The sequence below is a fragment of the Oncorhynchus gorbuscha genome, linkage group LG21 (genome assembly GCF_021184085.1).
Source record: "Oncorhynchus gorbuscha isolate QuinsamMale2020 ecotype Even-year linkage group LG21, OgorEven_v1.0, whole genome shotgun sequence".
NCBI classification, from domain to species: Eukaryota; Metazoa; Chordata; class Actinopteri; order Salmoniformes; family Salmonidae; genus Oncorhynchus; species Oncorhynchus gorbuscha.
In genome coordinates this window covers 30,431,962-30,446,175 of record NC_060193.1, presented here as the reverse complement: position 1 = coordinate 30,446,175, position 14,214 = coordinate 30,431,962, and the positions used below count along the sequence as shown (strand labels likewise).

Genomic DNA, 14,214 nt, shown 5'->3' with positions numbered 1-14,214 from the left:
TCTCCAGGGAGATAATTCTAGCTAAGTCAGCCATTGGCTAGGCCTTCAGAAGTGAGAGAGAAGGCATCTGCCATTGAAATGTAATCTCGCGTCTTGTGACGGCCGGCCGCCCAACAACCTGCCCGCTCGACCCTATCCCCTCCTCTCTTCTCCAGACCATTTCCGGAGACCTTCTCCCTTACCTCACCTCGCTCATCAACTTATCCCTGACCGCTGGCTACGTCCCTTCCGTCTTCAAGAGAGCGAGAGTTTCACCCCTTCTGAAAAAACCTACACTCGATCCCTCCGATGTCAACAACTACAGACCAGTATCCCTTCTTTCTTTTCTCTCCAAAACTCTTTGAACGTGCCGTCCTTGGTCAGCTCTCCCGCTATCTCTCTCAGAATGACCTTCTTGATCCAAATCAGTCAGGTTTCAAGACTAGTCATTCAACTGAGACTGCTCTTCTCTGTATCACGGAGGTGCTCCGCACCACTAAAGCTAACTCTCTCTCCTCTGCTCTCATCCTTCTAGACCTATCGGCTGCCTTCGATACTGTGAACCATCAGATCCTCCTCTCCACCCTCTCCGAGTTGGGCATCTCCGGCGCGGCCCACGCTTGGATTGCGTCCTACCTGACAGGTCGCTCCTACCAGGTGGCGTGGCGAGAATCTGTCTCCTCACCACGCGCTCTCACCACTGGTGTCCCCCAGGGCTCTGTTCTAGGCCCTCTCCTATTCTCGCTATACACCAAGTCACTTGGCTCTGTCATAACCTCACATGGTCTCTCCTATCATTGCTATGCAGACGACACACAATTAATCTTCTCCTTTCCCCCTTCTGATGACCAGGTGGCGAATCGCATCTCTGCATGTCTGGCAGACATATCAGTGTGGATGACGGATCACCACCTCAAGCTGAACTTCGGCAAGACGGAGCTGCTCTTCCTCCCGGGGAAGGACTGCCCGTTCCATGATCTCGCCATCACGGTTGACAACTCCATTGTGTCCTCCTCCCAGAGCGCTAAGAACCTTGGCGTGATCCTGGACAACACCCTGTCGTTCTCAACTAACATCAAGGCGGTGGCCCGTTCCTGTAGGTTCATGCTCTACAACATCCGCAGAGTACGACCCTGCCTCACACAGGAAGCGGCGCAGGTCCTAATCCAGGCACTTGTCATCTCCCGTCTGGATTACTGCAACTCGCTGTTGGCTGGGCTCCCTGCCTGTGCCATTAAACCCCTACAACTCATCCAGAACGCCGCAGCCCGTCTAGTGTTCAACCTTCCCAAGTTCTCTCACGTCACCCCGCTCCTCCGCTCTCTCCACTGGCTTCCAGTTGAAGCTCACATCCGCTACAAGACCATGGTGCTTGCCTACGGAGCTGTGAGGGGAACGGCACCTCAGTACCTCCAGGCTCTGATCAGGCCCTACACCCAAATAAGGGCACTGCGTTCATCCACCTCTGGCCTGCTCGCCTCCCTACCACTGAGAAAGTACAGTTCCCGCTCAGCCCAGTCAAAACTGTTCGCTGCTCTGGCTCCCCAATGGTGGAACAAACTCCCTCACGACGCCAGGACAGCGGAGTCAATCACCACCTTCCGGAGACACCTGAAACCCCACCTCTTTAAGGAATACCTAGGATAGGATAAAGTAATCCTTCTCACCCCCCTTAAAATATTTAGATGCACTATTGTAAAGTGGCTGTTCCACTGGATGTCATAAGGTGAATGCACCAATTTGTAAGTCGCTCTGGATAAGAGCGTCTGCTAAATGACTTTTATTTTATTTTATTTATTTTAGATTTGCCCTTTTTCACTAGCAACTTCGAACAAGAAGATACGTTTCAAGGGATCAGCATCCGTTTCAAATGATCGAAAACATGGCGAGTGGAACTGTTTTATTTTTATTGCAGACCACTTGCTGTTGTTAGCTATCTCTTTGAAAATAACTTTACATGTGTGGAACTGGGGTGGCAGGGTAGCCTAGTGGTTAGAGCATTGGACTGGTAACTGGAAGGTTGCAAGTTCAAACCCCTGAGCTGACAAGGTACAAATCTGTCATTCTGCCCCTGAACAGGCAGTTAACCCACTAGGCCATCATTGAAAATAAGAATTTGTTCTTAACTGACTTGCCTAGTTAAATAAATGAAAAATATACATGTTGTTTTTAAACTGTTGCATTTGAACTTTAGATCATCGGTTACTTTGTGTGCTGAACGTAAAAAAAAAAAACATGTTTGCAATGGGAAGTAATAACTGTGCATTTCGATTTGTAAAAAGCTTCGCCTAATGGTTGTGTTTTTGTATTCCTGTGATTGGGACCTACTGGCCTATTATGTCAGAGTGAATGGAACTGCTTATCCGTTCACATCATGCATTGTGTGACTTCTCTCATTCTATCGGCCCTGTATGTTTTACAGAAAGTGCACTCTCCCACATGGACTGCGCTGCTATTACGGTCGCTGTCCTCTCAGCATCACAAACCTGTCACGCACATCCTGTGATGTGTCACTGTTGGGGATGTTGTGATAGTGATGGTGTGAGCCTAACGTCAGTAGGTTAGCATAAGCCGTGTGGCTGTTGTTGCTGGTAGCACTATCTGTGTGGGTTCTGTCTCTGTGTGAGTGGCAGCACGAAAGCTTGGCTCAGCCTCAGGCCTGTTCGATTCAGTTGGGCGCATTAAGGTATGCTCGGTGTTCTGCTATCTTTCCCCCAACTGAAAGCCTAGGTCCAATAGCCACGGTTCGCCACTGCGCAAACATGTCTATAATAGATATAAAGACTGTTATTATGTTAGATAATAACATATATTTGATATATTTGGCATCAAGAAGCGGTTTTATGCGCTCACTGAATGGAAGCTGATAATTATGAGTTTTTTACTCCAAGTCAAGTCAATGTATCCGACACAGGACAAAACTGTGACCCAGACTTTGGAACCACAACACTGGCTGCTACTGTACCAATAAAGGCAAGAATTTGGGGAAAGGAAAGTCACGCGTCCTCATAAAATGGTCTGAGGCACTTCAAGAGCCTGAGTTGATTGAAACCATGTGGCACAGCAAGAGTCCAGCCGAGACTATTCTATTGGAGGAAATGGGGGGTCTGCCCACTGCCCTCTCTCTCGCTCTCTCTCTCTCTCTCTCTCTCGGCCGGACCAGCATACACTACCCCTGGCACGCACTTGTTTAGTGGATCCTGTATCGTTCACTTCCTGTCTGGACAATAAATACAGCTTGGGGGGGGTCCAAGATGATTCCACTAGGGGGCTTCTCTTGTAATGGGTACAGTTTAGGCCTAGAGCATTTCAGGGCAAATAGTATGAAGGAGCACTCTTGACACACAAGGAACACAATGTGCTATGAAAAACCTCCAAGGGCTAGGCTAACAGAAAACACTGTACTGAGCTATTGAGCCCATCCCATAACACACATAACACCAAGACCTATAGCCTGGCACAGATGTCCTGCTCATCAATCACCCTGTTCTCCTCTGCTCCCTCGCTGACAGACACAAACCCACAGTGTCGCCCTCCCAAAGGTCACAGCCAGAAAACAATCTGAGCTATGTACCACTACAGACCTCGGGGACATGCCATCTATATCCCCCCCACCTAACCACTCACACACGAGAGGTCGACCGATTCTGATTTTTCATTATTCGTAATAATGACAAATACAACAATACTGAATGAACACTTATTTTAACTTAATATAATACATACCAATAAAATCAATTTAGCCTCAAGTAAATGATGAAACATGTTCAATTTGGTTTAAATAATGCAAAAACAAAGTGTTGGAGAAGAAAGTAAAAGTGCAATATGTGCTATGTAAGAAAGCTAACGTTTCAGTTCCTTGCTCAGAACATGAGAACATATGAAAGCTGGTGGTTCCTTTTAACATGAGTCTTCAATATTCCCAGGTAAGAAGTTTTAGGTTGTAGTTATTATAGCAATTATAGGACTTTTTCCCTCTATACCATTTGTATTTCATTAACCTTTGACTATTGGATGTTCTTATAGGCACTTTAGTATTGCCAGTGTAACAGTATAGCTTCCGTCCCTCTCCTCGCTCCTCCCTGGGCCCGAACCAGCAACACAACAAGAATTAGCGCGCGCTAACTAGCTAGCCATTTCACTTCGGTTACACTAGGCTCATCTCGGGAGTTGATAGGCTTGAAGTCATAAACAGCGCAATGCTTGACGCACAACGAAGAGCTGCGGGCAAAACGCACGAAAGTGCTGTTTGAATTAATGTTTACGTGCCTGCTTCTGCCTACCACCGCTCAGTCAGATACTTAGATACTTGTATGCTCAGTCAGATTATATGCAACGCAGGACACACTAGATAATATAATCAATCAATAATATCATCAACCATGTGTAGTTAACTAGTGATTATGATTGATTGTTTTTTATAAGATAAGTTTAATGCTAGCTAGCAACTTACCTTGGCTTACTGCATGCGCGTAACAGGCAGTCTCCTTGTGGAGTGCAATGAGAGAGAGGCAGGTCGTTATTGCGTTGGACTAGTTAACTGTAAGTTTGCAAGATTGAATCCCCCGAGCTGACAAGGTGAAAATCTGCCGTTCTGCCCCTGAACCAGGCAGTTAACCCACCTTTCCATGGCAGTCATTGAAAATAAGAATGTGTTCTTAACGGACTTGCCTAGTCAAATAAAGGTATAAAAATATATATATTTTTTTTAATTGGCAAATCGGCACCCAAAAATACCGATTTCCGATTGTTATGAAAACTTGAAATCGGCCCTAATTAATCTTCCATTCCGATTAATTGGTCGACCTCTATCACACACGTGCATAAGCACACACATGTGCACGCACAAATACCATACACAGACAGGCCTTTTTCCTTCAAGGTTGGCCATTAGCTACAGTAGGTGAGCAGTCAGTGTGGCCCAGATGGGCAGCCATCTTGAATTCCTGTTCCAGGAGCCATGCTCTCCACTAAAAATATCCCTGTTCCCTCAACCCAAGGCGATTTCATGGTGCTCCATTCCAGGCAGGGTCCATCTGCCTGGCTGGCAGTGGTGGACGATTAAAATGCTCGGGTTACCACCGCAGGGGCATTTTCTGGTGGCCAAAACATTGACCTTGGGATGTACCTTAACAGGGATAGGCGTCCCCCTGCAGGGAGTCCCCCATGCAGATCAACAAAAATGATCACAATCAGATTTATGGTGAAAAAAATTATACTGGAAAACTACACCTGAACTTACTGCCACAATAGCAATGCAGGCTCACAGATAACCCTGTGCTATCATGCCTGACATGATCTGACATGCATTTGACCTATGACCCCAGGATCAAATACTACAGAGCGCTTTATCCCCATTCAAAAGATGATGATGCAACTCTTTTTGTTTTGGTACAGACAGACACTCCACACATGGAAGACAAATTACTGCCTTTGACATTCCAAGGACATCAATGTTAACATGCTTGTCGATGATTTACTACAAGTGCCATCCATCTCATTGTTTCTCTCTCACCATCTCTGTCTAGTTATCTCTCTCTCTCTCTCTCACCCTCCCTCCCTCTCTGTCACCAACTTCTGTCTATCTCGCTCTTAATCTTTTCTCCCTCTCTCCCTGAAATCTGGGTGATGAGATAAGCTCTGTGCGCCGGTCAGTCCAGATATGGCCGACCAGCCGACCGTGACTGAGTACGTAACTCGGTTAATAGAATTGATTAGGTTCGGCTGCAGCTCAGTATTTAAGGACGACACTCAAATAGTATCCTCTTAAATTAGCATCCTCTTCAGTGGGTCTTTAATGGTTGTTTACATCTGAGACGTGACGGCATCACGAGGGGCTTACGACATTAAGCATTACAGCGATATCAAAAGCTTTGACACACTGGGTTCAGATCAGTGCAATGTTGAAGGGGACTCCAGCTTTGCCTATAGGCTATGTGTGACTAATTCATGAGTGACACCCGACCATTACTAAGCAATTTCGCGTCGGTGAAAATTTGTGCAGCCATGACATTCTGATTTAAAGCATGTATGAAGGCAGTTGAATGTAACGCCATAGTCGGCTAGGACAAAGGCAAAGTCAGTGGCGGAGGAGAGAGGAGATGAGGATGAGAGAAGAGGAGACGTGGCGCTCGGAGGATGGCCTGAGCACGGGTAATATAGGAACCATGTGACCTGCTCACACAGCAGACACCATGATGCAGCACAAAATCACAGCACATAGCTTGAGATGGTATTGTTGGTATGTGTGTGTGTGTGGGGTGGGTTACTGCAGAGAGAGAGAGAGAGAGAGAGAGACACAGAGAGTGAGAGACACAGAGAGAGAGAGAGAGAGAGAGAGAGAGAGAGAGAGAGAGAGAGAGAGAGAGAGAGAGAGAGAGAGAGAGAGAGAGAGAGAGAGAGAGAGAGAGGCCTATTTGTGCTAACTGTTTGTGTATACCAGCGTGGAACAACAAGGCCTGGAATAACCATTCAGGATAACCTTTGAGTCGGCATTTCTTTAGCAGCATTGGTGGTGTAAAAACACTGGCATATGCCCAGCAGGTTTAACACTTTCAGGGATAGGAATGCATAACTATTTTAACTGAACATAGTACACATCCTAACTCCATGAACCTCTAGGAGGAAGACAGTTAATTTAGAAGTGCCTGTGTCTGAATGCTAAACGTGGCTTTCTCTCCTCATCTCCTTTCCTCGTGTCCTCTGAGGAAGAAGGCCAAAAGCCGAAACGTAACAAACCTGTAACTTTGAATAAGCTTCTTTTTTCCTTTTTTTGACTTCCATTGTGCTTCAAGAGTTGCAGAATCTCCTCTCTAGTTCAGACTGTTCCTTAATTCATGCAATTTGTTCAGAGAGCGAGGTAGGGGCAGTGCTCCCTTCCCTCATCTCCTCTGACGAAAGAAACAGGACAGATGAATTTGCATTTTTTAAAGCTAATTTCCTGCAGTTTTACACATATTGTCATGATTTTACTTATGCAAAAATATAAAACAAAGGCATGTGATATATCAGACATTTTAATATTAATTATTGTCAACCTAAAATAAATATTGTCATATAATTATAAATACAGTTTATATGGGTTTTATGCACATTTTCTGTATAAATAGCTTCTAAAATAGATGTAAACAGGCCATAAATATATATATATATATATATATATTATTGGAAAGCTGAGAGTTCTATTATAACTTACTTAGAACTTGTCTAAGTACTTTCATCTACTGATTTAAGCCAGTGTAATGGCTGTGGATTGACTGCGTTAATTTGAATAATTTATGGAATCATTCCTCTAAAACTGACTGGCTAGATAGCTAACAAACATACAGAGCAGAACAATTCTTCAAATTCGTTATTTAACGAAATATTTTATCACAGCACTGGCAAACCCTGGTTGACCAACTCCCTGACCTTGATGCCATCATAAGGTTCATGTCCATTCTAGTATTGCAATTCCTAATTCTATGGGGGCTACCACCAGAGGGGGGGGGGGGTACGCCAGTGGGTATCGCTCTGCCTGTTGACAGCTAGCCATCCCCACAAGAACAGCTTTCAAAACCGAGCATCATCACATTGTGATCTTACAAACTGTCCACACCTCCCCGTCCACACAGACACACTACCGCTATGGCCAACAGTCCATTCATAACCGAGACATAGCTGCCCCTCTAAAGATGGCTGTGTCTCAAACTTAACAAGGCAGCTAAGGACATGACATTGCAGTCCGGAGAAAACACTTTGATTCTACAGGCTTAGGCATTTGTTTGGACTCCCACTTTGTCGCTGCATGTTATCCGAAAATAGGGGAAAGGGCTGTGGGATGTTACTCCATCTGTTCCAGATCACACTGTGTAATGCTGCTATAACACATGTACACAGACACACACGCGCACGCACACACACACACATGTACACACACACGTGCACACACAGACACACACACACACACACACATACACCAAAAACATATCTCCTGTCATAACAAAATATCTCATTTGTTTTCCAATTTGAGCCAGATCGGCCCCTTGTCATTGGTTTCATGCCTGAACGGCCAGCCAGACAGGCATCTTGTGTCACAGTCAGGCTGGTGCCCAAAAGCATAGTGCTACCTGCCAGGGACTTCATGGAGTGTTGTCGCATATCATTCTGGCACATTATTAGTCATAGCCTACACTGAGAGAGAGTGTTGTTGTTTGTTTCTGGTATTAATATCTTTAATTAGGATTACATAATACACAAAGTTCCTGTTTTGTATTCATTTTATGACAATTGTCTAATCATATTAAATGATGGAATAAACCCTATTTGTCCCTTAAAGTAGTCCAAAGAGATAAGGTAGGCTATGTCTTATTGGGCAGAATACTGCATACCTTTTCTGTACAACGATAAATCAATGAACCCTCTATTGCCTTTCAAGTCGACGCACACTGCGCTGAGGGCTACGGTCTACAGCGGCCATCGAGAAGCGTCTATGTCCCATAACCGACCCGTGCCCCCCGACAAAGTAAACACACGTTCGGTAGGAGAAAACGAACCTGCGCTATATTACCTTTTTCTTCTGGCATTGTCGCGCTGTCAGTGTCCCTTTTTCAACTGTCAAGCTCTTTTACAAAACGAAGAGCGGTGTTTCTTATCCTAATATCCAAGTTCTTCCTGCCGTTGCGCGGTGTTGTAGTACATCCTCCAAAACGTCTTGTTTTCTAACGCGCGGCGTCCGGTGCGGCACGCTCGAAAAGGAGCGAGAAAGCTGCGGTCAACAGTCGGTTATCTTTCGGATGAGCGGCAGCAGGTCATACGATTCCCGAAAGCCTCTCTCGGGTACGAGGGCTGAGTTCTTGTTGAGCTATTGCAGCTATCTAATATAAATAGAATCTTCTAGAAGTTACAGTCCTAATAAAAAAAATGACACCGCCTCTCGGGAATCTCTCACAGGGCGTTTACCGCACCAGCCCACTGGAAGCATAGAGATGCGTGTGCTTATGGAATATGGATGCGCCTTCTTGTGCGGTGGACTGAGGTGTCTTCCAGTTGATCATAAAAACGGCATACAACGTGGAGTAATGTAATTCAACTCATCTCATTTGCAATAACCTTGATAAAAACGCAAGTGTTATATCATACGTTCTCTTGAGCAAGTGCACAATGAATGTCAGACAGTGCCTCTGTAAAGGGCAGGGAACACTTGCTTGTGGTGCTTTTTTCCCCTCTCCAAGTGATCTCAATAATGAATGTGTCTTCAGTAGCAGTAAACTCCACACAGATCTCAGTGCACAGGAATTAGGATAAAAGGGTCAGGAGTGGAGAGGGCCACACATTTTATTAGGCTACTGGTAACCTATTTAATGATAAACACCATTATTATCATCACCATCATCTCAAGTTATGTAATGTTAGCTCATTATAGTAGCATAACTGTAACAGACAGCATATTCCAGTACTTCTATGTACTGGAATCAGACAGAAGATTCCAGACTTTCACGGACGTAGCCTGTTCATTTCTTTTGGGGGAGTGACGGTGCCTGGAAACCTGGATCGTGGTTTGTGTTGACGGTATTACATCATCAATGCAACCTATCACTGCTCAAGCAGCATTAGGCTATATATTTGCCAAGTGGACACAGTGAGAATGGCCTACTACCGAACATAACTTCTGAAAGCATTGACGGTCATAAGCATTCGAAAAGACTTCACCATTTGAAACTCACGCTTCTTTGAGACTTCGGCGAGTATACAACAAGCTCTCAGAGTCTCACGTCAGAAATGAGACGTTCATCCATGTCTCTCAAACGTCCAGCAGAAATAAAAAATCATGAAACTCATGTCAATTTGGTGAGCGCATATGTTCTGTGAAAATCAGGAAATCGTGTAGAAAGGCATCATAGCTATATAATAATGACAAAGTATAGATTTTGCTTAGATGTGCTAAATCTAAACATTGTACCAAATCATTCATCTCCGTTTCTCCTTCAAGTACCATGTCGCAATGCGCCGTGTCTGTAGGAAACAGAAATATTAAAGACAGGAGGAGATAGGAATTCCATTGGGCAATGAATGGAGAAACTTCCCACCCAGCTAAGCTAATCGTCACGCAATCCGATTCTAGTGGAGTTTCCCACCTCCTCAAAATGATATTTGTGTGAAAGCAACGTCACTCTGCTCTCGCTCTGGGCAGAGATGCCGATTATAGCTAGGTGGCAGTTGGAACTCTGTGAGATAGACTCCTAAATTAATACTGCAGTTTGTTTGGGTGATTTTACAGCTAGCTAGCTACTTCACATGCTAATATTGACGTTGGTATTATTGTGTATACTTATGTTTCGTAGCTAGCTACCTAGCTAGCCAGACAGCCAGGCAGCCAGCCAGCCCAGGGAGAGAGAACATTGTATTGTGGGTCGACTTGAGCTGCAACAGATTTCCCAAAATGATTTTAATCCCCCAGATATATATGTTTATACATACTGTATATATAACATATATATTTAAAAATATATATATTTTCCTTTATTATTTTCCCCTTCTCCCGTAATTGGAGTAAACTAATGGAGAACAACACTTAGGCTTCTACTTCCAAAGTAGAAATCTGCAGAGCTGGGATGGTTGTATCCCCCATATATATATAAATAACATTCAATTGGTTGCAATAATTTTATAACCATGTGCCATAACCATGTGCCAACTATTTTGCAATCTATATGGCACAGCTGTCAATTGTTTGGTCCTTTAATGAAGCTGGTATACTTCTTTATTTTCACAATTTTCTTTAACCAATTTTGGTCTTTAATGCAGGGTTGACAGACAAGTTCCTTACTTTCTCCTCCTTCCACTTGCCTCTTCCATTTTTGTGGTAATGCTGAAATTAGTTGGTTGTAATTTTGGGTAGAGCAGACATTTCCATATATTTCTGTTAGCTGCATCTGTGATATAACTCCACCAATCCTATTTATGATATAATTTACAAAGATTATACCGTTTTATTTTTTTCTCCAAAAATAATGGAAAAAGGAGACATTTATGAAGCGCCAAACTTCTCCCACGTTCTGGTGTCTCGTTTAATTAAAACACCGCTACTGATTTGGAAAGATCAACATTATTACTCGCTCTCTGCCTGTCTGTCTGTGTCACTCATTCGTCAATGTCATATTGACGTGGCATAATGTCATATTGTCATATTCGTCAATCTCATATTCAAGAAAGAGTCGGTCTTTCTCTTTGCATTGTTTTTTTTCTCTCTCTCATCTCTGCTCGTCCTGGTCTCTGGTCATCTCTCTCGTTCTCTCTCTCATCTCTGCTCGTCCTGGTCTCTGGTCATCTCTCTCGTTCTCTCTCTCATCTCTGCTCGTCCTGGTCTCTGGTCATCTCTCTCGTTCTCTCTCTCATCTCTGCTCGTCCTGGTCTCTGGTCATCTCTCTCGTTCTCTCTCTCATCTCTGCTCGTCCTGGTCTCTGGTCATCTCTCTCGTTCTCTCGCTCTCTATTTCTCGGTCTCTCCTTCTCTCTCTCTCATCTCTGCTCGTCCTGGTCTCTGGTCATCTCTGTCTCTCGTCCTGGTCTCTGCTCTCTCTCGTTCTCTCTCTCTCTCCTTCTCTCTCTCTCTCATCTCTGCTCGTCCTGGTCTCTGGTCATCTCTCTCGCTCTCTATTTCTCTGTCTCTCATCTTCTCTCATCTCTGCTCGTCCTGGTCTCTGGTCATCTCTCTCGTCTCTCATCTTCTCTGGTCTCTCATCTTCTCTCATCTCTGCTCGTCCTGGTCTCTGGTCATCTCTCTCGTTCTCTCTCTCATCTCTGCTCGTCCTGGTCTCTGGTCATCTCTCTCGTTCTCTCTCTCATCTCTGCTCGTCCTGGTCTCTGGTCATCTCTCTCGTTCTCTCGCTCTCTATTTCTCTGTCTCTCCTTCTCTGGTCATCTCTGCTCTCTGTCTCTGGTCTCTGGTCATCTCTGCTCGGTCTCTGGTCATCTCTCTGTCTCTCCTTCTCTCATCTCTGCTCGTCCTGGTCTCTGGTCATCTCTCTCGCTCTCTATTTCTCTGTCTCTCCTTCTCTCATCTCTGCTCTCTGGTCATCTCTCTCGCTCTCTATTTCTCTGTCCTGGTCTCTGGTCATCTCTCTCGCTCTCTATTTCTCTGTCTCTCCTTCTCTGCTCGTCCTGGTCTCTGGTCATCTCTGCTCGTCCTGTCTCTCCTTCTCTCATCTCTGTCTCTGGTCATCTCTCTCGCTCTCTATTTCTCTGTCTCTCCTTCTCTCATCTCTGCTCGTCCTGGTCTCTGGTCATCTCTCTCGCTCTCTATTTCTCTGTCTCTCCTTCTCTCATCTCTGCTCGTCCTGGTCTCTGGTCATCTCTCTCGCTCTCTATTTCTCTGTCTCTCCTTCTCTCATCTCTGCTCGTCCTGGTCTCTGGTCATCTCTCTCGCTCTCTATTTCTCTGTCTCTCCTTCTCTCATCTCTGCTCGTCCTGGTCTCTGGTCATCTCTCTCGCTCTCTATTTCTCTGTCTCTCCTTCTCTCATCTCTGCTCGTCCTGGTCTCTGGTCATCTCTCTCGCTCTCTATTTCTCTGTCTCTCCTTCTCTCATCTCTGCTCGTCCTGGTCTCTGGTCATCTCTCTCGCTCTCTATTTCTCTCTGTCTCTCCTTCTCTCATCTCTGCTCGTCCTGGTCTCTGGTCATCTCTCTCGCTCTCTATTTCTCTGTCTCTCCTTCTCTCATCTCTGCTCGTCCTGGTCTCTGGTCATCTCTCTCGCTCTCTATTTCTCTGTCTCTCCTTCTCTCATCTCTGCTCGTCCTGGTCTCTGGTCATCTCTCTCGCTCTCTATTTCTCTGTCTCTCCTTCTCTCATCTCTGCTCGTCCTGGTCTCTGGTCATCTCTCTCGCTCTCTATTTCTCTGTCTCTCCTTCTCTCATCTCTGCTCGTCCTGGTCTCTGGTCATCTCTGTCTCTCCTCTCTATTTCTCTGTCTCTCCTTCTCTCATCTCTGCTCGTCCTGGTCTCTGGTCATCTCTCTCGCTCTCTATTTCTCTGTCTCTCCTTCTCTCATCTCTGCTCGTCCTGGTCTCTGGTCATCTCTCTCGCTCTCTATTTCTCTGTCTCTCCTTCTCTCATCTCTGCTCGTCCTGGTCTCTGGTCATCTCTCTCGCTCTCTATTTCTCTGTCTCTCCTTCTCTCATCTCTGCTCGTCCTGGTCTCTGGTCATCTCTCTCGCTCTCTATTTCTCTGTCTCTCCTTCTCTCATCTCTGCTCGTCCTGGTCTCTGGTCATCTCTCTCGCTCTCTATTTCTCTGTCTCTCCTTCTCTCATCTCTGCTCGTCCTGGTCTCTGGTCATCTCTCTCGCTCTCTATTTCTCTGTCTCTCCTTCTCTCATCTCTGCTCGTCCTGGTCTCTGGTCATCTCTCTCGCTCTCTATTTCTCTATCTCTCTCTATTTCTCTGTCTCTCCTTCTCTCATCTCTGCTCGTCCTGGTCTCTCTCTCATCTCTCTCTCTCTCTCTCTCTCTCTCTCTCTCTCTCTCTCTCTCTCTCTCTCTCTCTCTCTCTCTCTCTCTCTCTCTCTCTCTCTCTCTCTCTCTCTCTCTCTCTCTCTCTCTCTCTCTCTCTCTCTCTCTCTCTCTCTCTCTCTCTCTCTCTCTCTCTCTCTCTCTCTCATGATGTCAAACAGTGCTTTGTCACTATTGAGGGATGAGCTTCCCAAGGACTGGACTGGGACAAAATGGAGGACACTACAATCTATTCTACCACCTCTGTCTTGGTATAACTTTCAACCCCCAAACCTTGCACATTCCTTTCTACTGACATCTAACTGCACATATTGAGTGTTTGTCTGTTAAGCATTGTAACTAGAGTTGCAGGCAGCTATTAATCCAACTGGAATTGAGATGTAAACAACAACATTCACACAACACAGCTTTGCACAGGCATAAAATGAAACACATTTGGTTGTCCTCATTCCCCACATGTGCCTGCAACATGTAGACAACAGGGAAGCAATTCTATAGTCATTGTGCGCATGGCATACAAATATGACATACAAATATGACATACAAATATGACATACAAATACTTCACCGTGGAGAGGAGACAATGTGTTAACAACAACAAACAGAGGATTATTATTCATCCATCCAACCCTGTCCGTCCGTCCGTCCACCCGCCCGTCCACCCGCCCGTCCGCCTACCCGCCTGTACTCAAACAGGAGGGTTCACCTAATGCTAATGATGATGTTATTGGATCATATCCATCTAGCAGGCCT

The 14,214-nt window shown here is 45.3% G+C and overlaps 1 protein-coding gene across 12 annotated transcripts in view; it reads right to left on the bottom strand.

Annotated features, from left to right (window-relative positions):
- ablim2 (actin binding LIM protein family, member 2) overlaps positions 1 to 14,214 on the bottom strand; it is a 118,854-nt gene that overhangs the window by 66,736 nt on the left and 37,904 nt on the right. For 3 of the 12 annotated variants that reach the window (XM_046318752.1, XM_046318750.1, XM_046318748.1), the window contains exon 1: positions 8,528 to 8,976. The exons of 1 other annotated variant lie outside the window; for it this stretch is intronic. In XM_046318752.1, coding sequence (XP_046174708.1) covers positions 8,528 to 8,543 — 16 coding nt within the window. In that variant the 5' untranslated portion in view covers positions 8,544 to 8,976. Of the gene's footprint in view, positions 1 to 8,527; positions 8,979 to 14,214 lie in introns of those variants that run through there. 8 more of the 12 variants (XM_046318756.1, XM_046318757.1, XM_046318744.1 and 5 more) reach the window with 7 other exon arrangements.